This window comes from Monodon monoceros, unplaced genomic scaffold (genome assembly GCF_005190385.1).
Source record: "Monodon monoceros isolate NGI ecotype Baffin Bay Population unplaced genomic scaffold, NGI_Narwhal_1 Super_Scaffold_11, whole genome shotgun sequence".
Taxonomy (NCBI): Eukaryota; Metazoa; Chordata; class Mammalia; order Artiodactyla; family Monodontidae; genus Monodon; species Monodon monoceros.
The window spans coordinates 66973892-66995084 of NW_021703767.1; the positions used below are offsets into that span (position 1 = coordinate 66973892).

Sequence of the window (21193 nt, forward strand, 5' to 3'; positions counted from 1 at the left end):
AAAGGTTATACCCCATTTAGTTATTACAAAATATTGGTTATATCCTCTGTGTTGTACAATACATCCTTGTAGCCTATCATACACCCAATAGTTTATAACACCCACTCCCCCACCCCTATGTTGCCCCTCCTACCTCCCCACTGGTAACCACTAGATTGTTCTCTGTATCTGAGTCTGCTTCCTTTTTGTTATATTCACTAGTTCGTTGTATTTTTTAGATTGCACATATAGGTGATATCATACAGTATTTGTCTTTGTCTGACTGACTTCATTTAGCATAATGCCCTCCAAGACCAACCATGTTGCAGCAAATGGCAAAATTTTTTTATGGCTGTGTAGTATTCCACTGTGTGTGTGCATGGGTGTGTTTTATATATACATATATATAACATCTTCCTTATCTATTCATCTTTCGATGGACACTTAAGTTGTTTCCATATCTTAGCAATTGTAAATAATGCTGCTATGTACATTGGGGTGCATGTATCTTTTCAAATTAGTGTTTTGGGTTTTTTTTGGATATCTACCTAGGAGTGGAATTGCTCGTTCATATGGTAGTTCTATTTTTAGTTTTTTGAGAAACCTTCCTGCCATTTTCCACAGTGGCTGCACCAATTTACATTCCCACTAACAGTGTATGAGGGTTCCCTTTTCATATATTTAATATAATTAATGTTTTAAAGCAATTTTACATATTGCGTATTCCCCTTCCCTCCCCCCACCCCCGAGAGCCTTCCCCACTCTTAACATCCTCCACCAGAATGGTACGTTTGTTATAACTGGTGAACCTATATGAATACATCATCATCTCCCCAAATCCATAGTTTGCAATAGGGCTTATACTTGATGTTTGTATATGTATCATATGTATGTATCATATGTTTGTATATGTATCATATGTATCATATGTATAATGACATGTATCCATCATTATAATACATTACAGTGTAATACAGAATAGTTTTACTGCTCTGAAAATCTTGCATCACCCTGCTCATCCCTCCTTCCCCCTTAACTGCTAGCAACCACAGATCTTTTTACTGTCTCCATAATTTTGCCTTTTTGAGACTATCGTACAGTTGGAATCACACAGTATGCAGTCTGTTCAGATTGACTTCCTTCCTTTAGTAATATGTAACTAAGTTTCCTTTATGTTTTTTTCATGGCTTGATAGCTCATTTCTTTTCAGCACTGAATAATATTCCATTGTCTGGATGTACCACAGTTTATTTATCCATTCAGGCTTTTGTATGGACATAAGTTTAACCTCTTTGGGTAAATACCAAGGAGTATGATTGCTGATCATATGGTAAAATTATGTTTAGCTTTTTAAGAAACTAGCGAACTGTCTTTCCACAATCAATTTTGCATTCCCACCATCAATGAGAGTTCCTGTTGCTACACATCCATTCTAGCATTTGGTGTTGACAGTGTCTTAGATTTTTGCCATTCTAATAGCTGTGTAGTGGTTTCTCATTCTTGTTTTGATTTGAAATTTAAAATATTTTTATGTGGTCATTTGCCATCTACTGGTGTGGTATCTGTTTAGATCTTTTGCCCACTTTTTAGTCAGGTTGTTTGTTTTCTTTTTGTTGAATTTTAAGAGTTCTTTGTGTATTTTGGTTAACGGTCCTTTATCAGATATATATTTTGCAACCATTTTCTTCTAGTCTGCGGCTTGCCTTCTCATTTTCTTGATAATGTCTTTTACAAAGTAGAAGTTTTCAATTTTAGTGAAGTCAGACTTACCAATCTTTCTTTCATGTATTGTGCCTTTGTGTTTGATAATGTCTTTTTAGATGTAACACCAAAGTCATCTACATTTTCTCCTATGTTCTCTTCTAGTAGTTTTACAATTTTTATTTAACATTTAGGACTATGATCAATTTTGAGTTAACTTTTGTGAAGGGTGTAAAGTCTGTCTAGATTTGTTTTTTGTGTATGTATATGTCTAGTTGTTCCAGTACCATTTGTTGAGAAGACTATCTTTTCTCCATTGTATTGCTTTTGCTCCTTTGTCAAGGATCAGTTAACTATATTTGTTGAATCTATTTCTAGGCTATTTCATTCCAATGATATATTTATCTTTTTACCAATATCATCTGTCTTCACTACTTTAGGTTTATAATAAGTCTTAAAGTCAAGTAGCATCAGTCCTGAGACTTTGTTCTTCTCCTTTAGTATCCTATTGGGTATTCTGGGTCTTTCTCCTCTCCATATAAACTTTAGAATCAGTTTGTCAACATCCACAAAGTAACTTGCTGGAATTTTTATTGGGATTGTGTTGAATCTATAGATCAAGTTGGGAAGAAGTGATGGCTTGACAGTATTGAGCCCTCCTATCCATGAACATGGAATCTTTCTCCATTTATTTGTTCTTCAGTTTCTTTTATCAGTAAGAAATTTTTGTAATTTTGTAGTTTTCCTCATATAGATCATGCATATATTTTGTTAGATTTATATAACATGCTTTGTTAGATTTATACCTAAGTATTTTATTTTTCAGGATACTAGTATAAATGTTAATTGCTTTTAATTTCAAATTCTGTTGCTAGTATATAGGAAGGTTTTTGTCCCATGTAAATGCTTACCAAAGGGTGACCTCAGCTGGGGAGGATTTTAACACTCAAGTAGATAGAACGACCCATTCTGTGGATACCAGTCAGCTTCTTTCCCAGCCACCCTGTCATCGCCAAATGGGCTCATGAACAGAGTAACCATGGTGGCAGGGATGCAGGTTATGCATGGGCTCAGCAACATGGACTTCCACTCACCAAGGTCATCTTGACTACAACCACTGTTGAGTGCCCATTATGACAACAGCAAAAATCAACAGTCTCCAATATGGCACCATGTCTCAGGTGATCAGTTACCTGGTGGCAGGTTGATGACACTGAACTTTCATCATGGAAGGAACAGCATGTTGTTCTTACTAGAATAGACACTTACACTGGATATGGATCTGCCTTCCCTGAATGGAATGCTTCTACTAGAACTATTATCCATGGGCTTACAGAATGCCTTATTATGATATTCTGCATAGCATTACTTTTCATCAAGGAACTCATTTCACAACAAATGAAGTATGGCATCGGGCCAATGCTTATGGGGGGCATTGGGCCAATGCTTATGGGGTCACTGGTCTAACAATGTTCCTCACCATCCTAAAGCAAATATATATATATATATATATATATACACACATATATATATACAGCTATTAATCTATTGATTAATGTTAGGGTGGTATATCTTACAATGGTTCAACTTACAATTTTTCAACTTTATGATGATGCAAATGCAATACACATTCAGTAGAAACCATACTTCAAATTTTGAATTTTGATCTCTTCCCAGGATAGAAATGTGCAGTACAATACTCTCTTGTGATGCTGGGCAGCAACAGTGAGCCACAGCTCCCAGTCAACCACATGATCATGAGGGTTAACAACTGATACACTTCTAATCATTCAGTGCCCATACAAACATTTTGGTTTTTACTGTCAGCATAGTATTCAATAAATTACATGAGATATTCAACACTTTATTATAAAATAGGCTTCGTGTTAAATTATTTTGCCCAACTGTAGGCTAATATAAGTGTTCTGAGCATATTTAAGGTAGGCTAGGCTAAGCTATGATGTTTGGTAGGTTAGGTGTATTAAATGCATTTTCGACATAGGATATATTCAATTTATGATGGCTTTATTGGGACTTAACCCCCTCATAACTCGAAGATCTGTACCTCATATATTCAAGGAGATAGAGGAAAGCACCAGCATGTTAAGAAGAGACATAGAAAATATAAAAAAGACCTGAATTAAACTTCTAGAAGTGAAAAATACATATGAGATGAAATATACACTGGACGGGATTAACATCAGAATTGACACTGAAAAAGAAAACATTGTTGAAATCAAAGATTTACCATCCAAAATGACACAAAGGAAGAAAAAGACCAAAATCAGTGAACAGAGAATGAGCAATCTATTGTTCAAGTTGCCTAATAAACATGCAATAGGATTCCTAGGAGAGGAAAGAAATGATGGGGCAGAAAAAATGTTTGAAAAAGTAATGCCAAAAATCTTTCTAATTTGATGAACGTGTAAATCCACAGATCAACAATTTCAATGAACTTCAAGCATAAGAAACATGAAGAAAATTACACCAAAGCACATCATAATCAAGTCATAAAAAACCAGCCAGCCAAATATATATATATATATATATATTAACATATAGAGGAACAAGTAACAGCAGACTTCTCCTCAAATTATACAAGCTAGAAGACAGTGGAAGAACATATTTAAAGTACTGAAAGAAATTGTCAATCTACATTTCTGTACTTGACAAAATATCATTGAAAAGTGAAGGTAAAATATATTACAGACCCAAAAGCTAAAAGAATCCAGCACTAGAAAATCAGCACTACAAGAAATATTATAGAAAGTCCTTCTGGAAAGAAAGGAAAATAATACCAGAGGGAAATCTAGATCTACACAGAAATGAAGAGCACTGGAAATGGTAAATGCATGAGTAAGTAAAAACAATTACTTACTTAGTTTGTAAATCTCTTTAAAAGATAATTGATGACTGGAAACACCCCAAATATTCATCAGCAGGTAAATAGTTAAGCAAATTGTGGCATATCCATACAGTCAAATACTCCTCAGCAATAAAAAGAAATGAGCTCTTAATACATACAACAACATGGTGGAATCTCAAACTAATCATAGTGAGTAAAAGAAGCCAGACAAAATCAAGTATAAGTTGTATGATGCTCTAATATAAAGTTCTATGAAATGTAAATTAATGTATAGTAACAGAAAGTACATCAGTGGTTGTTGAGAGTAGAGTGCCAATGGGGAGAGGCAGGATAGAGGGATTACAAATAGAAATGAGGAAACTGACCAGAGGTGATGGATATATTTGTTATTTTTACTGTGAGATTAAGAACAGATTAGTGGTTGTCAATTTTAAATATGTGCAGTATGTCAATTATATCTCAACCTGTGCTGAGGAATGTAATTGTCAAATAAGAATCTATCATCCAAGAATGAGGGGGAGCAATGACTTGTTCAGACATCCAAAAATTAAGAGTTTACCATCTGTAGACTGTTAGCTTACATTTTAAGTTCTAGCCAATGAAATTATATAAAGGAAAGATATATTATGTATATGTATTCAAAAGAATGCAATAAAAAGTATTACAGGGGATAAAATTTTATACCTGAAATCTCAAGAGAATCAACTGAAAACTAATAAAAATAGAGTGAGTATTCAGTGATGTGGTTGATTACAGATTCATACTCCAGTAGTAAATAAACAAACATCAACTTTAAAATGGGGAAAACCACATTTATAATGCTATCAAAAAGATAATATGTAGTAATAAACTTGAATCCATAGGATCTATGTGAAAATGATTTTAACCTCTATTAAAGAACATTTAAAGGACTTGAATTAATGATAAGACATACATTGCTTTCTTCCTTTTGGATAAGAAGACTTGAAATTGGTGTACATTTTATACTTTAGAAATAAATAATTCTACTGAAAATAACAGTAGAAAAATCTACTGATTTTTCAGAGGAGTAAAAGGTGATTTTAAAATTCATCTGAAAATGTCGATATGTAAGATAGCCAGGAAAATTCTGAAAAACAAGTCATAACTATCTGGTCTAGCCCCACCAGATAGTTAAATACAGTATTAAATTACTGTTTAAAATATATTATGTATCTACTAATAATTATACCAATTTTGGTACTGATGTATAGAAAGTTCAATCAGTAGAACAAAGCAGAAAATCCAGGAGACCCAAATACATACATAAGTTTTGTCATTGTAAATAAGTAGTCTTGAAAATCAGGTAGGCCATTCAGTAAATAAAGATAGGTCATTTAATAAATGTTTTGGGGATGAGTAACTGGGAATCAGAAAAGTAATCTCCTTAAGCCAAAATAAATTCTAGATGATAAAAATATAAATGTATAGAGAAAAACCATGAAAAGTGCTAGAAGAAAACATGAGAAATATTTAGGCTTTGCTAAAGATGGCATAAAATTCAATACCCATGTAAAAACAAAACAAAAAAGTTGATAAATTTGATTATATAAAAATATAGAAAAAATACAAATGACAGTCTGCAATAACTTGACAGATAAGACTAGTTTCTATAATGTGCAAAGTGCTCATACATAAACAAGAAATGGAAGAAAACACTGGACAAATTTACAAAGGTTAAGTACTGGTAGTTCACAAAGAAATATAAGTGTCTTTAGAATAAAAAGGTGTCCAACACTCATTATTAAAGAAATGAATATTAAAACAGTATTTTTCCTATTAGATCAACAAATATCAAAGAATTGTATAAAGCAAAATGTTAGTGAAGATGTTGGGAGACTGGAGTTCTCATATACTGTTGGTGTGAATGTAAATTGGTTAACCATTTTTGGAAACCATTTGCAATCAAAACTTAAAATGCATACTCTTTTGCCAAGCAATTTCAATTCTGAGAATTCATTCTACAGATATAATCATGCATGTGTACAAAGAAGTATTACTATGGTCATTAAAGTTTGTTTTGATATAGTAAAGGCTGAAAGCCTAATGTTTATTAATAAGAAAATAGTCAAATTAATTGTTATATAGCCCTAAAAATGGATACTTTGTCCCTACGTAAACTATTATACTATACTAAGAACAATTATGTATATCTATGTAGAATGGTCTCCAAGGCACAGTGTGAAATGGAAAAAATATTAAGGTACATAATATTGTGAAATGTGCTTCCACTTCTTTTGAAAAATGATTAGATTAATTCTGGAAGGATACTCAAAGAAAATGTTAACACTCTGTCTAAATGGGAGGTGGGACTCTGAGGGAATTAAGCTAAAATTTTAAAATTAAAAGTTATTTTAAAGAAAAGTAAATTGGAGGTGGATACTGCAGTATCCAGAGAACACTGTTAGAGCATAACATTGCATAGTATATACAATAATAAAACTCAGTCTTAATCTTTTTAACCAAATAATTTAAACTCAACGTATTAGGATATTTCCCCCTCAAAAGGAATAGATTCAAATTATTCATTATAAGTTTTCACATGACTTAGAAAATATATACTGTATGTACAGTTCAATGTGAAAGGAATATTCAGACACAAAAACATTAAGAAGGGATTATTGGTTTGCAAGTGTTTTACAAGGAAGTTCAGAATTTGAAGAACTGGCTCACTGAATGTAAATTACAGCAGGTGTTTTCAGAGAAACAAAAAACTCATAAGCTTTTTCAAAGTTGAGGTAAATTTGTTCATACTGGGAGAGGGGGGATGATTTTACCCACATGATTATTATATCTTTAGACATTAGTTTTGCAAATTTCAGGAATTACAACATTTTGTTAAGCAATGAGCAATTTAGCAACTCAAGATTTCATCTCTTTGGAGACTATTTAGATAGACTAACTTCTTTCTTATTTGTTTCTCAGCATACACTGTGGGTTCACCCACACACACACACTCTTCCCACTCTTAACATGGGACTTGAAGTGAACACTTACTTATATGGTGCAGGGTAAGGTGTCAGTTTGCTTCTTCATCATCAATCAGGATATACTGGTGTTTTAATGTTACAATTTTTTTGTTATTTCAAGTTATGGTCCAAGATGACAACATAGCAGACTTTTGAACTCACCTCCTCCCACTGATACACCAAATCTAAAGCTCTAACTGGAGCAATTTCCTCTGAAAGATGTCCAGAAGTAGCTGATTAACTTCTAAACATTGGATAAATGAGAAAATACCCATGCGGAAACAGGTCTTGGCATACTCTCAAATACTGGGAGCCACTAAGAACAAAAATGAGCTTGGACAATCACAAAGGATTTAGAGACTACCAAGAGCTCATGCCAGGCTGAATGCTAAGGGTCACCTCCTATAAAATGCCACTCCATCAAGCCTGGGGGAGGCCACAGCTTTGTCTATTGTGTAGAAACCAACACAAGGAAAACAAAGAAGCAGGAACATAATCCAAACAAAAGAAAAAGGTAAACTCCAGAAACAGAACTTAGTGAAACAGAGATAAGTGACTTACCTGATAAAGTGTTCAAAATAAGAACAATGCATTGAACAATGAATTTAAACAAAGAGATAGAAAATATATGAAAGTACCAAAAAGAAATCATAAACCTGAAGAATATAATAACTGCACAGAAAAATAGAGGCATTCAACAGTAGACTGGATGGAGCAGAAAAAGGATCGGTGAACTGTAAGACAGGAGAGTGGATTACATACAATCAGAAAAAAAAGAGAGTGAAGATTACTTAGGGGACTTATAGGACAACATCCAGTGGACCAGCATTTGCATTATAGGGATCCCAGATGGAGAAGAAAGAGAAAAGGAAGAAACTTATTTGAAGAAATACTGGCTGAAAACTTCTGTAATCTGGGGAAGGAAACAGACACCTAGATCCAGGAAGCCCAGAAAGTTCAAAATAAGATAAATCCAAAGAGACCTATATCAAGACACATAATTGTCCAAAGTTAAAGACAAGGACAGAATCTTAAAAGTAACAAGAGAAAAACAACTTGTTATCTACAATGGAATTTCCCATAAGACTATTAGCAGATTAGCAGAAAATTTGTAGGCCATAATGGAGTGGCATGATATATTCAAAGTGCTAAAAGAAGAAAAAAAAACTGCCAAATAAGTAACCTCTACCCAGAAAAGTTGTTCTTCAGAATTGAAGTAGAGATAAAGAGTTTTCCAAACAAGCAAAAGCAGAAAGAGTTCATCACCACTAGACTGGCCTTGAAAAAATTATTAAAGGGATTTCTTTAATTTGAAACAAAAGGGTGTTAATTAGTAACAGGAAAACATATGAAAGTATAAATCTCACTAAGTAAATATATAGTAGAATTAAGAATAACCTAATATTGTAATGGAGGTGGGTAAATCAGTTATAAATCTAGTATGAAGGCTAAAAGACAAAAGTAGTAAAAATAACTATAGCTAAAATAATTTCTTAAAGGATACACAAGATAAAAAGATGTAAATTGTGATGCCAAAAATACAAAATTTGGGAGGGAGGGTAAAAATGTACAGCTTCAGAATGCATTTGAACTTAACTTGTTATGAACTTAAAATAGACTGTTATAAATATGTTTGTATACCTAAAACTAATACAGTTGTTCCTTGGTATCATTGGGGGATTGGTTCTAGGACTCCATGCTGATACCAGAATCTGCAGATGCTCAAGTCCTTTCTATAAAATGTCATAGTATGGTTGGCCCTCCATACCTGAGGGTTCTGTGGTTGGTTGAATCCATGGATGTGGAACACATGGACACAGAGGTACAATGTTATGTGTCAAAAAATACATCAAGTTTTAAGGAATTAAAATAATGGTTTATATAAGCCTCATGATAACCACAAAGCAAAAACTTATATACATAAAAGAGAAAGGAAATCTAATCATACCACTACAGGAGAGCATCCAATCACAAAGGAAGAGAACAAGAAAAGAAAGAAACAGCACTTATAAGCAGCCAGAAAACAATTAACAAAATGGCAGTAAGTTCTTACCTATCAATAGTTCCTCTAAATACAAATGGACTAAATTATTCAATGAAAAGACAAAGAGTGGCTGAATGGATTTATTGGGTTGGCCAAATAGTTCATTTGGGTTTTCCCGTAACAGCTTATGGAAAAACCTGAATGAACTTTTTGGCCAGCCCAACTTAAAAATAAATAAATAAATATTAAGAGTTATAGAGGCAGAAATAGACAACAGTAGAAATAGTAGGGGAATATCCCAATTTCATCAAATGACAGTTCATCCAGACAGAAAATCAACTAATGTGTCAAATAAGAAATCAAAAGAAAAATTAAAAATCTCTTGACACGAATGAAAATGGAAATACAATATAACAAAACTTATGGTATGCAGCAAAAGCAGTTCTAAGAGGGAAGTTCATAGTGATAAATGCCTACATTAAGAAACAAAATCTCAAACAACCCAATATACCTCAGGAACTGGAAAAAAGAAGGACAAATGAAGCCCAAAATTAGTAGAAGGAAGGAAATAAAGATCAGAACAGAAATAAATGAAATAGAGACTAAAAAGACAGTAGAAAAGATCAAAGAGCTGGTTTTTGAAAATACAAAATATACAAACCTTTAGCCAGATTCAAAGAAGAGAGGACCAAAATAAATAGAAATGAAAGAGGAGACGTTACAACTGGTACCACAAAAATACAAAGAATCGTAACATTCTACTATGAAAAATTGTATGCCAACAAATTGGAGAACCTAGAAGAAATAGATCAATTCTTAGATACAACCTCCTGGGACCAAGTCATGAAGAAATACAAAATCTAAACAAACCAGTTACTAGTAAAGAGATTAAATTAGTAATCAAACATCTCTTCACTGGTCAATTCTACCAAACATTAAAAGAATTAATAACACTCCTTCTCAAATTCTTCCAAAAAATAAAGGGGAGGGAACACTTCCAAACTCATTTTACAAGGCCAATATTACCCTGATACCAAAACCAGAAAAGGACACTACAAGAGAAGAAAATAACAGGCTAATATCACTGATGAACATAGATACAAAATCCTCAACAAAATATTATCAAACCAAATTCAGCAGTACATTAAGAGGATCTTATGATCAAGTAGAATTTATTCCAGGGATGAAAGGATGTTTCAACATATGCAAATTAATGTGATATATCATATTAACAAAATGAATAAAAATTATATGATCATCTTGATAGATGCAGGAAAAACGTTTGACAAAATTCAGTATCTGTTTTTAATAAAAATTCACAACCAAGAGAGCATAGAGGGAATGTGCCTCAACACATACTGAAGACCATAAATTGACAAGGCCACAACTAACACCGTACTTAGAAGTGAAAAGCTGAAAGCTTTTCCTCCAAGATCAGGAATAAGACAAGGATGCCCATTCTTGCCACTTTCATTTAACATAATACTGGAAGTTCTAGCCAGAGCAATAAGGCAAGAAATATAAAGGGCATGCAAATCAGAATAGAAGAAGTAAAACTTTCTCTATTTGCAGATGACATAATCTTTATAGGAAACCACAAAGACTCCACCAAAAACTGTTAGAACTAATCAACAAATTCAGCAAAATTCCAAGATAGAAAATCAATATATAAAAGTCAATTGCGGGCTTCCCTGGTGGCATAGTGGTTGAGAGTCCACCTGCCGATGCAGGGGACACAGGTTCGTGCCCCGGTCCGGGAAGATCCCACATGCTGCGGAGCGGCTAGGCCCATGAGCCATGGCCGCTGAGCCTGCGCGTCTGGAGCCTGTGCTCCGCAATGGGAGAGGCCACAACAGTGAGAGGCCCGCATACCGCAACAAACAAAAAAGTCAATTACCTTTCTATACACCAACAACAAATTATCAGAGAAATTAAGAATAAAATATCCAGGAATAGATTTTACCAGGGAGTTGAAAGATCTAGACACTGAAAATAAGATGTTAATGAAAGAAACTGAATAAAACACAAATAAATGGAAAGATATTCTGTGCTCATGGATTGGAAGAATTAATATTTTTTAAACGTCCATACAGATTTAATGCAACCCCCTATGAAAATTCCAGTGGTATTTTTCACAGAAATAGAACAATCCTAAAATTTGTATTGGAACCACGAAGGACCCCAAAGAGTCAAAGCAATCTTGAGAAAGAAGAACAAAGCTAGAGGCATCACATTTTCTGGTTTCAAACTGTTACAAAGTTATAGCAATCAAAACAATATGGTATTGGCACAAAAACAGACACAGATCAATGGAACAGAAGAGAGATCCCAGAAATAAATTCATGCGTATATGGTCAATTGATTTACAACAAAGAAGCCAAGAGTATACAATAGGGAAAGTATTCTCTTTCAAAATATTCTGGTGCTGGGAAAACTGGACAGCCACATGCCAAAAGAATGAAACTTAACCTCTGTTTTACACCATACAGAAAAGCAACTCAAAATGGATTAAAGACTTGAATGTAAGACCTGAAACCTTAAAACTTCTAGAAGAAAACATAGGCAATATGCTCTTTGACATCAGTCTTAGCATTATTTTTTTTGGATTTGACACTAAAAGCAAAATTAAACTACATCAAACTAAAAAAGCTTCTGCACAACAAATGAAACCATCAATAAATGAAAAGTCACCCTACAGAATGGGAGAAAATATTTGCAAATCATATATCTTATAAGGGATAATATTCAAACTATATAAAGAGGTCATACAACTCAGTAACAAAAATCAAACAATCTGCTTTTAAAAATGGGCAGAGGTATTGGGGTGGTGGTGTGATGAACTGGGAGATTGGGATTGACATATATACACTAATATGTATAAAATAGATAACTAATAAGAACCTACTGTATAAAAAAATAAATAAAATTCAAATAAAAAAAAAATAAGGGAGGGAGGGAAAGAAGAGTTACCTCTGAACTATAAAAGTAAGCAAGGGTAAAGTTATGTGGGTTTTCATATATTTTAACTAACTGTTTGATACTGACTACATTTTATATAGTTCAAAGCAAAGCCTTTTTATTTCATTTGTTTTCATGAATTTTAAAATCCAATACTTATTTTGATTTAGTATTATGTTGAACATTAATTTCACCATAGAATCACCCTCTGTGGCATAGGCATAATACTAATTTTCATTTTCTAGGAATCGTATGGTATATTAAAAAGTTTAACAAGACTAGTGTACCAAGTATTAAATTAAATCTTCATTTACATACTACTATAAAGCTTTGGCAAGGACTACGTTAAAAACAATTTCAACTGGAGTCAATAAGCCATTTTTCAGTAAATCACTATTGTACCTTACTCTATATAATATATACACTAAATCAAATACTGATTTAAAGATACAAGAGAATCAGCTAATTTAAAGAAACTTGTAATTTTTTTAGACTTGAGAATCTTTCTGTAAAATAAAGAATAACAATTTCCCATTTGCTCTAAATCTGCTTATTGTTTTAAGGTTGAATTTTTTAGAATGTTGAATTTTCTCTAAATGGCATAGAGCACTACAGCTGAGATAAAACATCATTGTAATCAGGAAGCAGTTGTAGGAAACAAACCATTCCATTTATATTATGCAGAAAGTGACTTAATACAAGAAACTAGGTGCTTATCAAGTCATTGAAAGATGGAGACGTAAACTTTAAGCTTGGCCTACAGGTATGACTTTCAGAATAAGGCCACCAAACAGACATACCAGGGAAGCAGACAACTTTGCTACTGTCAGAAACAGAATCAGAAGACTACTGCCAATCAATTGTTGAACTGAAGAGCACATTGTTATAAGATCAGCATTCTACTACAACTGCCTCTTGACATACAGAAAGCTTGTGACTGGACACTGGAATGTTGCTTCCAAAAACAAAACAAAAAAATCTCCATTGCAATAACGCCAAAGCAGCATAAATATTGCTTCCATCCCATTTTCAAAATCACTTGCCAGACATTTTGAAGCCCTGAGCCACTACGTAAAAAAGGCCACCATGCTATGAGGAAGCCCAAGCCTTCTAAAGGAGCCACCATTGACAGTCCCAACTGAGCTCAACATTTGCATCATTCTAGCCCAAGCCATGTGAGTAAAGAAGCCTCCAAAAGGGGCTTCCCTGGTGGCGCAGTGGTTGAGAATCTGCCTGCTAATGCAGGGGACACGGGTTCGAGCCCTGGTCTGGGAGGATCCCACATGCCGCGGAGCAACTGGGCCTGTGAGCCACAACTACTGAGCCTGCGCGTCTGGAGCCTGTGCTCTGCAACAAGAGGCCACGATAGTGAGAGGCCTGCGCACTGCGATGAAGAGTGGGCCCCGCTTGCCACAACTAGAGAAAGCCCTCGCACAGAAACGAAGACCCAACACAGCAAAAATAAATAATTAATAAACTCTTAACCCCAACATCTTCTTAAAAAAAAAAAAAAAAAAGAAGCCTCAAAAAGATTCCAAGCCCTCAGCCATTCAAGCATTCCTGACTAATGCCACAGACATCATGGATATAATATCCCCACCTTGCCTTAGTCTAAGTCCTTGCCCACAGAATCTGTAAGCATAATAAAATGATTGTTATTTTACATTATTAACATTTGGAGTGGTTTTTATGCAACAAGAGCTAAGCGAAACACATCATAGATATTTTATAAGTTTCAACAAGCATTTCAGAAACATTTTTAAAGATTATAATACTCTATTATGTAATATATACCACAATGTACCTAAAAGTTTATGCTAAATTGTAAAGGAGAGCTGTTTTCCAATTTTTATCTATAACTTAAACTATACTGAATAATTTTATCAATAGAGGTTTTTGTTTCTCTTTTGTATTTAGCATTATTTCTTTATCATAAATTTCCAGAATGTCCGGGCTATAACCAAATTTCTTTATAAGTGTTTTGTATCTATTCATATCTATCTTGAATATTTACTGTGGTTTTAAAAAAATTAAAGCAAATTAACTTCCATATATTTAAAAATTTTTAGCAACAAAAAAAAATCCTTTAAGTTAATCAGCCCTATTGAAAACAGAAGAATATGGCCAAAAACTCTGGGCTACCCATGTATAGTAATTTCATCCAGACCTCATGAGTCAATCATGAGGAGCTGGGGAAAATGTGGCCATACAGTGGGTAGGGGGAAAAAAAGACCAGCATATTGAGTAATCTAATAATTGATAGTGCCCTATTATGAGCTCAAATGAAACAATATTCACATGAAACAGCCACCAAATGATGGTAATAGATAGGCAGGGACCTTGGCTTAGCAAGTCCAGAGTCCTGGCTAAGTGAACAAATTTTACTGTTCTCAGTGCTCTGCTATATACTTTTGTACCTAGATAAGAGAGCATGAAGAGGACTGTAATCCATCCCACATTACTCTGGATAAGCCCTAGAACAAGGCTTCACACCTGTGGAAGGGGCAACTTTTCCTAACTGGTATGCCCAGAGGGGGGCAATTTGTACCTCCAAAGTAGTCACTCTAAGTCTTTGTTACTGGCAGCTATTGCCCTCAGTGTTCTTCCTATTTATAAGACTAGATTTGTTAGCAAAGGAGGGCTACAGCTCTTGACTTCTGCTTTCCCCTAGCTAACTCATCGTGTGATATTTGTGCCTGTCCATTCAGGAAATCTGATTTCAGAGATCTATGTTAATATGGAAGATGACTGGTCCCAAAGGGCTTGGATCTCAATGTACATTATACAGGCTACTCCTAAACCCTACTAAATATGCCATCAAAATTGCTACTCCTTACCAAATATTTTAGCTGACCCTGTGGCCTAGTTTTTAAGCATACAGACACTAAGTGAGAAAAACCTGGATTAGAATCCTGCCTCCATGAATACTACTTATGTAATATTAGATGATTTTCTGAACCCTATTTTCTGACCTTCATTTTCCTCATCTGCAAAAATCAGGATAATAAAGCACCTACCTTGCATAGTTGTTGTGAAGATTAAATGAATAATGTGTATAAAATACCTAGCATTTAAGTATTCAATAAATGTTAACTCATTTTTAAAAAATAGTAAAACAGGGCTTCCCTGGTGGCGCAGTGGTTGAGGGTCTGCCTGCCGATGCAGGGGACACGGGTTCGTGCCCCAGTCCGGGAAGATCCCACATGCCATGGAGCAGCTGGGCCCGTGAGCCATGGCTGCTGAGCCTGCGCGTCCGGAGCCTGTGGTCCGCAACGGGAGAGGCCACAACAGTGAGAGGCCCGCGTACCGCAAAAAAAAAAAAAAAAATTATGCAAAAGAAAGTCTAATACTATAACCTATTTTGTATTGCTATTAAATGGCAGAATACATAATGAGGACATAGAATAAATTTTAAACTATGTTAACTAGTCAAATTTTAAAAACGAATCTTATATTTAATAAATATCATGAAAAATTTGGCTAAATACTTTGGCAAAAATTGAAATTGTGACTAAATACTAAAATAGCATGGACTTGGCCATCTTTATATGTTTTGAAAAAAGGAATTCTCTTCATTTATTAATCTACACACTTAGATTCCTTTATATTAAGATTTAATTATGATATTTATGCTGCCTTCTTCCTCTTGGTACAGATCATGTAAATGGACACTGCACAAGTCCAACTTCTCAGAGTTGCAGTTCTGGAAAACGTCTTTCCAGTGCTGATGTTTCAAAAGTAAATCGCTGGGGTCCTGGAAGACCACCATTTCGAAAAGCACAGTCAGCTGCTTGCATGGAGATTTCTTTGCCAGTTACAACAGAAGGTAGGTTAAACATACAAATTTTTGTGGATACAATTAAAATTTGACATACCACAGTAACAGGAGCTGGAGGATAAGGGATGGTGGTCAGGTGTGAAAAATCTGAAAAACTATGGTCAACTAGACAGTGAGCAGCTGAGAACCTGGTTGAGCCGTGGCCATGACTCCAAATCCATTCCTCACTACACCTCTTTCATCTCTAAAACCAGAATGGCTGTTTATGAGTAGGCTTTCACCTCCTCTGTACAAAGTGAGACCTATGTCTTAATCTGCACTCCCAGTTTCTTTCCATCTCAATGGTAAGCCTCTTAGTGTCTCTATCTGTAGATAGTTATTTAATGTCTTATAACCTTAGTTTCCTCAACTGTTAAGTGAATGTGACCAAGAAAAATGGAAGACATTAAATTCTAAAGTTTGCAATCTCATCTTCATATGTTTGAAAAAGGGAGGATTATTTGCTTACTTATGGAATTACTGTTAGGGGCAGGGAGTAAATTACAAGAGCCAGAAGGCCTAAAATTAAGACACACACACACACACACACACACACACACACACGCACGGGAGTCCTGTAACTGCTGCTATTGTCTTGCTGATAAAAAGCTTTGGGACTAGAAATAGGAAAAAATAATCTTAGGAATATGCTATGGTAATTCTATGCTATAAAGTAATTCACCATTACCACCCCTCAAAAAACTTGGTAGTAATGATCTATATTATTATTCAAATTTTTAAAATAAAATTTTTAGGGACTTCCTTGGTGGTCCAGTGGTTAAGGCTCTGCACTTCCACTGGAGGGAGCGTGGGTTCGATCCCTGGTTGGGGAACTAAGATCCCACATGCCATGCAGCTTGGCCAAGTAAAAAAAGAGAATTTTTAGTTTTTTCCTTTAACACTATGCCATACTAAATTTGGTCCAGATGATCTTCTCTCACAGGTGCCTATGAATAGCAACCTAGAAACATTAGCTAGGAATGTTATAATGGAAGCAAAATGTAAAGGTTATAAAGGAAGTAGTACTTTTAATCACTGGATTGCATTGGGAATTTTGAGTTTTAGACTTTTCTGCCTCTAACTTGTTGATTCTGGGAAAATTACTTAACTCTATGTCTCTGTCTCCAAATCTGTAAAATATATAGATTATATCCAAGCTCCCTCTCAGATCTAAATTCTATTACAAACAATTACTTGTATAAACTTGCTAAGGGATAGAAGGGGGAAATTAGGAATATTATATTTTGGTTTGTAGAAAAAGGGATAGTCTGGGGAACTTATATTTGGTTTTATTGTGTATTATTTTATTTATATATTATATTATCTCTTTTTATAAAAATGAGTCACACTTATACCTATCAAAAAGGAAAGGAGAGGGAAGGCAGTAAAAAGAGGAATATGAGGAACTTGTACTCTGGAGTGATATATGAACAATACAACCTTCCTAATATTTACCTGAGGTGGTGAGTTTCTGCTTGTTGGCGTGTTACACACGTGTAAGAGTTGATGAGCAGGAGAACCTGAAACCACCTTGTTTCCTTTAAGTGGGCTGAAGCCCTCTCAGAAAGATTATTGGTGGGGTGACATTGTCTACGACTCTGTATTTGGCCCTAGGCAAAGCCAAGACTGTATTTGGATTCAAAGTAGGCAGCTTGTAACTAGTTCAGGGAGATAACATTTGCTCTTTAGTCTTGGTGTAAATATAAATAGTTCAATTTTTACAATTTTAATTACTCCAAATATAACAAAATCAGAGGAATGTATTTACTACAGAACATTTGTGACCCTTCAGGTAAGTAGCCACAATGTTGTCAGTAAGTGGGAATTGTCAAGAAATCATTAGAAGTACTTCCAACAATTGAGAGATAGGAGGGAAGCATAATTAAAACTGCACCAGAAGTTCTTGTAACCTTAACTATTTAGACTAAACATCTTTTTTTTCTAGATTAGAGAATTTCACCTAACTTGTGAGGTGAGGTAGAGAGAAAAACACAGTGGACTGGAACTCTGGAGACTCAAGGTCTAGTTCCAGCTCTTTCTAAGTTTATGATTTACACTTCTGGACTTGTCTCTTCATCTTCAAAATAAGCTGGTGAACTGGATAAACTGCCTTACAGATCAGTTAACAACGAATCAAATTCTACTTCTCCCCCATAATTTTGGTTTTCACTTATTAAGTTTGACTTTACTTGTTCTGGAAACACACTAAAACTAAATTTTTGGTTTTTAAATTTCCATAGAAAGTCGAGAAAATTCCTATAATCGCTCGAGAAGCTCTAGCATCTCCAGTATTGACAAAGATTCTAAAGAAGCGATTACAGCACTATACTTCATGGAGTCCTTTGTTCGGAAGAATGACTGTACTATCTCCCCTTGTTTGTTTGTTGGAACTAGTCTGGGAATGGTGTTAATCATCTCCCTAAACCTACCTTCAGCAGATGAACAAAGATTTACAGAGCCAGTCATGGTATTGCCAAGTGGTAAGAGTTTTTATTTATTCCTTCATTGCTACTTTTTCAAATTTAAATATATGGTATTTTAAAACATTTAATTTGTATTGATCTGGAGCAAAGATTTAAGTATTCTGTATAATAGGAACTATTAAGAATTTTATAAATCATATACTATCCCAAGTATTGCAGCTTACTTGCAGGGTGAAATAGTCAACCATTTCTATGGTAATAAATTGTGGAACTCCCAACCTAAACAATGCCTTGGGAAATAAGTTTCTGAAAAGCATTTAGGAAAGCCTTAAAGCGAAAGTTTAAAATTTTTAATGAATTGAAGCATTTCTCCAAAGTTACATGCCAGATCAGAGCCTATGAGTGTTTTACATCATCCTTAAAGAACTCAGATGATTAAGTTGGAAGCAGTCTGACTTGAGGTGGCTTTCTGAATTCATTGATAATCTGTGCCCATCTTGTTTTGAAGCCATGCCACACAATTTCTTCCCTTTTTATCCTAGTACCTAGAGAATTTGACCTACGTTATGAGTATTGTTGCTAAAGTATATGTTGTATTCTCTTCCTACTTGACTTGTCTTTTTCCTTTTGAAGAGATTCCTTTGAGTATTTTAAAATTTATTCTGATCAATAGTTTTTTCATATATAGAAAAGAGAGTAAAAGTTATCTGAAAAACATTTCTTAAGTAAAAATAATTTTATTAATATATAGGATAAGGGATTTTATTTTAAAAGAACACATATATGGCATGGTAGGTTAGATAGAGTTCTGTTTTCTTTGTTAACTGGTATGCTAAATTCATATAGATGGATTGTAACTTACTGTAGGTAGAACAGTCAGCTCTCTACTAGTGAGGCAAATTCAGATAAACATACTGTATTTTGTGTGTGTATGGCTTAAAAAACAGAAGTTTATTTTCTCACACTTCTGGAGGCCCAAGATTAAGGTGTTGGCAGGGCTGGTTTCTTCTGAGGCTTCTCTACTTGGCTTGCAGTTGGCCACACTCTCACCATATTCTCACGTGGCTGTCCCTCTGTGTGCTTGTACCCCTGGTGTCTCCCCATGTTTCCTAATCTCTTCTTAGAAAGGCATTGGACAGTTTGGATGAGGGCCCACCCTATCAGCCTCATTTTAACTTAATCACCTCTTTAAAGGCTCTGTCTCAAATATAGTCACATTCTGAGGCAATGGAGTTTAGGCCTTCAACATATGAATTTGGCGTGGGGGAGGACAAAATGCAGCCCATAACATGCACCGTATTTTAAAAGTTAATCTGTTAGGATCACTAGATTTTAATTGTAAACATATTTCACAATAAGAAAATATCTTTTATTATAGTTCTAATTTTAAGGAAATATGTATAATTCTCTTATACTGGTTGAGAGAGAGCCAGATCAGTAAGGTCAAAATGAATTTTTAAGTATTAATTCAATCCATTATTTAACTCAATAAATTTGTATACAGATTGGATACCTAATATATGCCATGTATTCTTCAAATTTAAAGGTAAAAATCAAACTCCTGTATACACAAGTTTACAACTGTGAGTGAAAGACAGTTTTCTAATAAGAGATTTTCTAACGAATGTGGTTTTCTATGCCACAAGCATAGAAATAAACAAGTGTCTGGAAATAATTTAATGGATCTCTCAGTACTATAATAAAGTTCTTCAACATTCTTAGCAAATAGACTTAGACTTAAAATGATGGCAAAATACAAAATAAGTATATATTTAACTTAATATTCTGGCATCTGGTTCATAAATATTTGCGTACTCTTTCCTTATCCATTTAAAGAGAGATAATGAGAAGCTATCTTCAAGTTTCTATGTCAGTATTCCATTCTTAGAAGATGTTAGTTAATATATCAGTATCACTTCATCAGTTGTAACGAATGTACCACACTAATACAAGATGTTAATAACAGGAAAGGACAAAGGGGGCATATGGGAACTCTCTGTACTATCTGCTCAATTTTCTGTAAACCTAAGATTGCTCTAAAAAAATTAAGTCTATTAAGCAGTACCTATAAGGGAGGAAACTATGAGTCTAGGTTCAGATCTGTTTTATAATTAACCACTGAAAGAGAAATAGCCTAATTGGAAGCCATAATTTATGACAATAACAAGAAAAAAGGAAGGTGGAGTTTCATAAGAAAATATAGAGGAACTTCCCTGGTGGTCCAGTGGTTAAGAATCCGTCTTGCAATGCGGGGGACACTGGTTCGATCCCTGGTCGGGGAACTAAGATCCCACGTGCTGCGGGGAACTAAGCCCGCGCGCTGCAACTACTGAGCCCATGCACCACAACTAGAGAGCCCGAGTGCCACAACTATAGAGCCCACGTGCTCTGGAGCCTGTGCACCACAACTAGAGAGAGAAGCCAGCACGCCCGTGCACTGCAACAAGATCCTGGGTGCCACAACTAAGACCCGACGCA

The 21193-nt window shown here is 34.7% G+C and overlaps 1 protein-coding gene across 2 annotated transcripts in view; it reads left to right on the forward strand.

Annotated features, from left to right (window-relative positions):
- The window catches only part of STXBP5L (syntaxin binding protein 5 like), a 383427-nt gene that overhangs the window by 342908 nt on the left and 19326 nt on the right, over window positions 1-21193 (forward strand). For both annotated transcript variants that reach the window (XM_029214585.1, XM_029214586.1), the window contains 2 exons: window positions 16131-16301; window positions 18533-18772. In XM_029214585.1, coding sequence (XP_029070418.1) covers window positions 16131-16301; window positions 18533-18772 — 411 coding nt within the window. The remainder of the gene's footprint in view (window positions 1-16130; window positions 16302-18532; window positions 18773-21193) is intronic.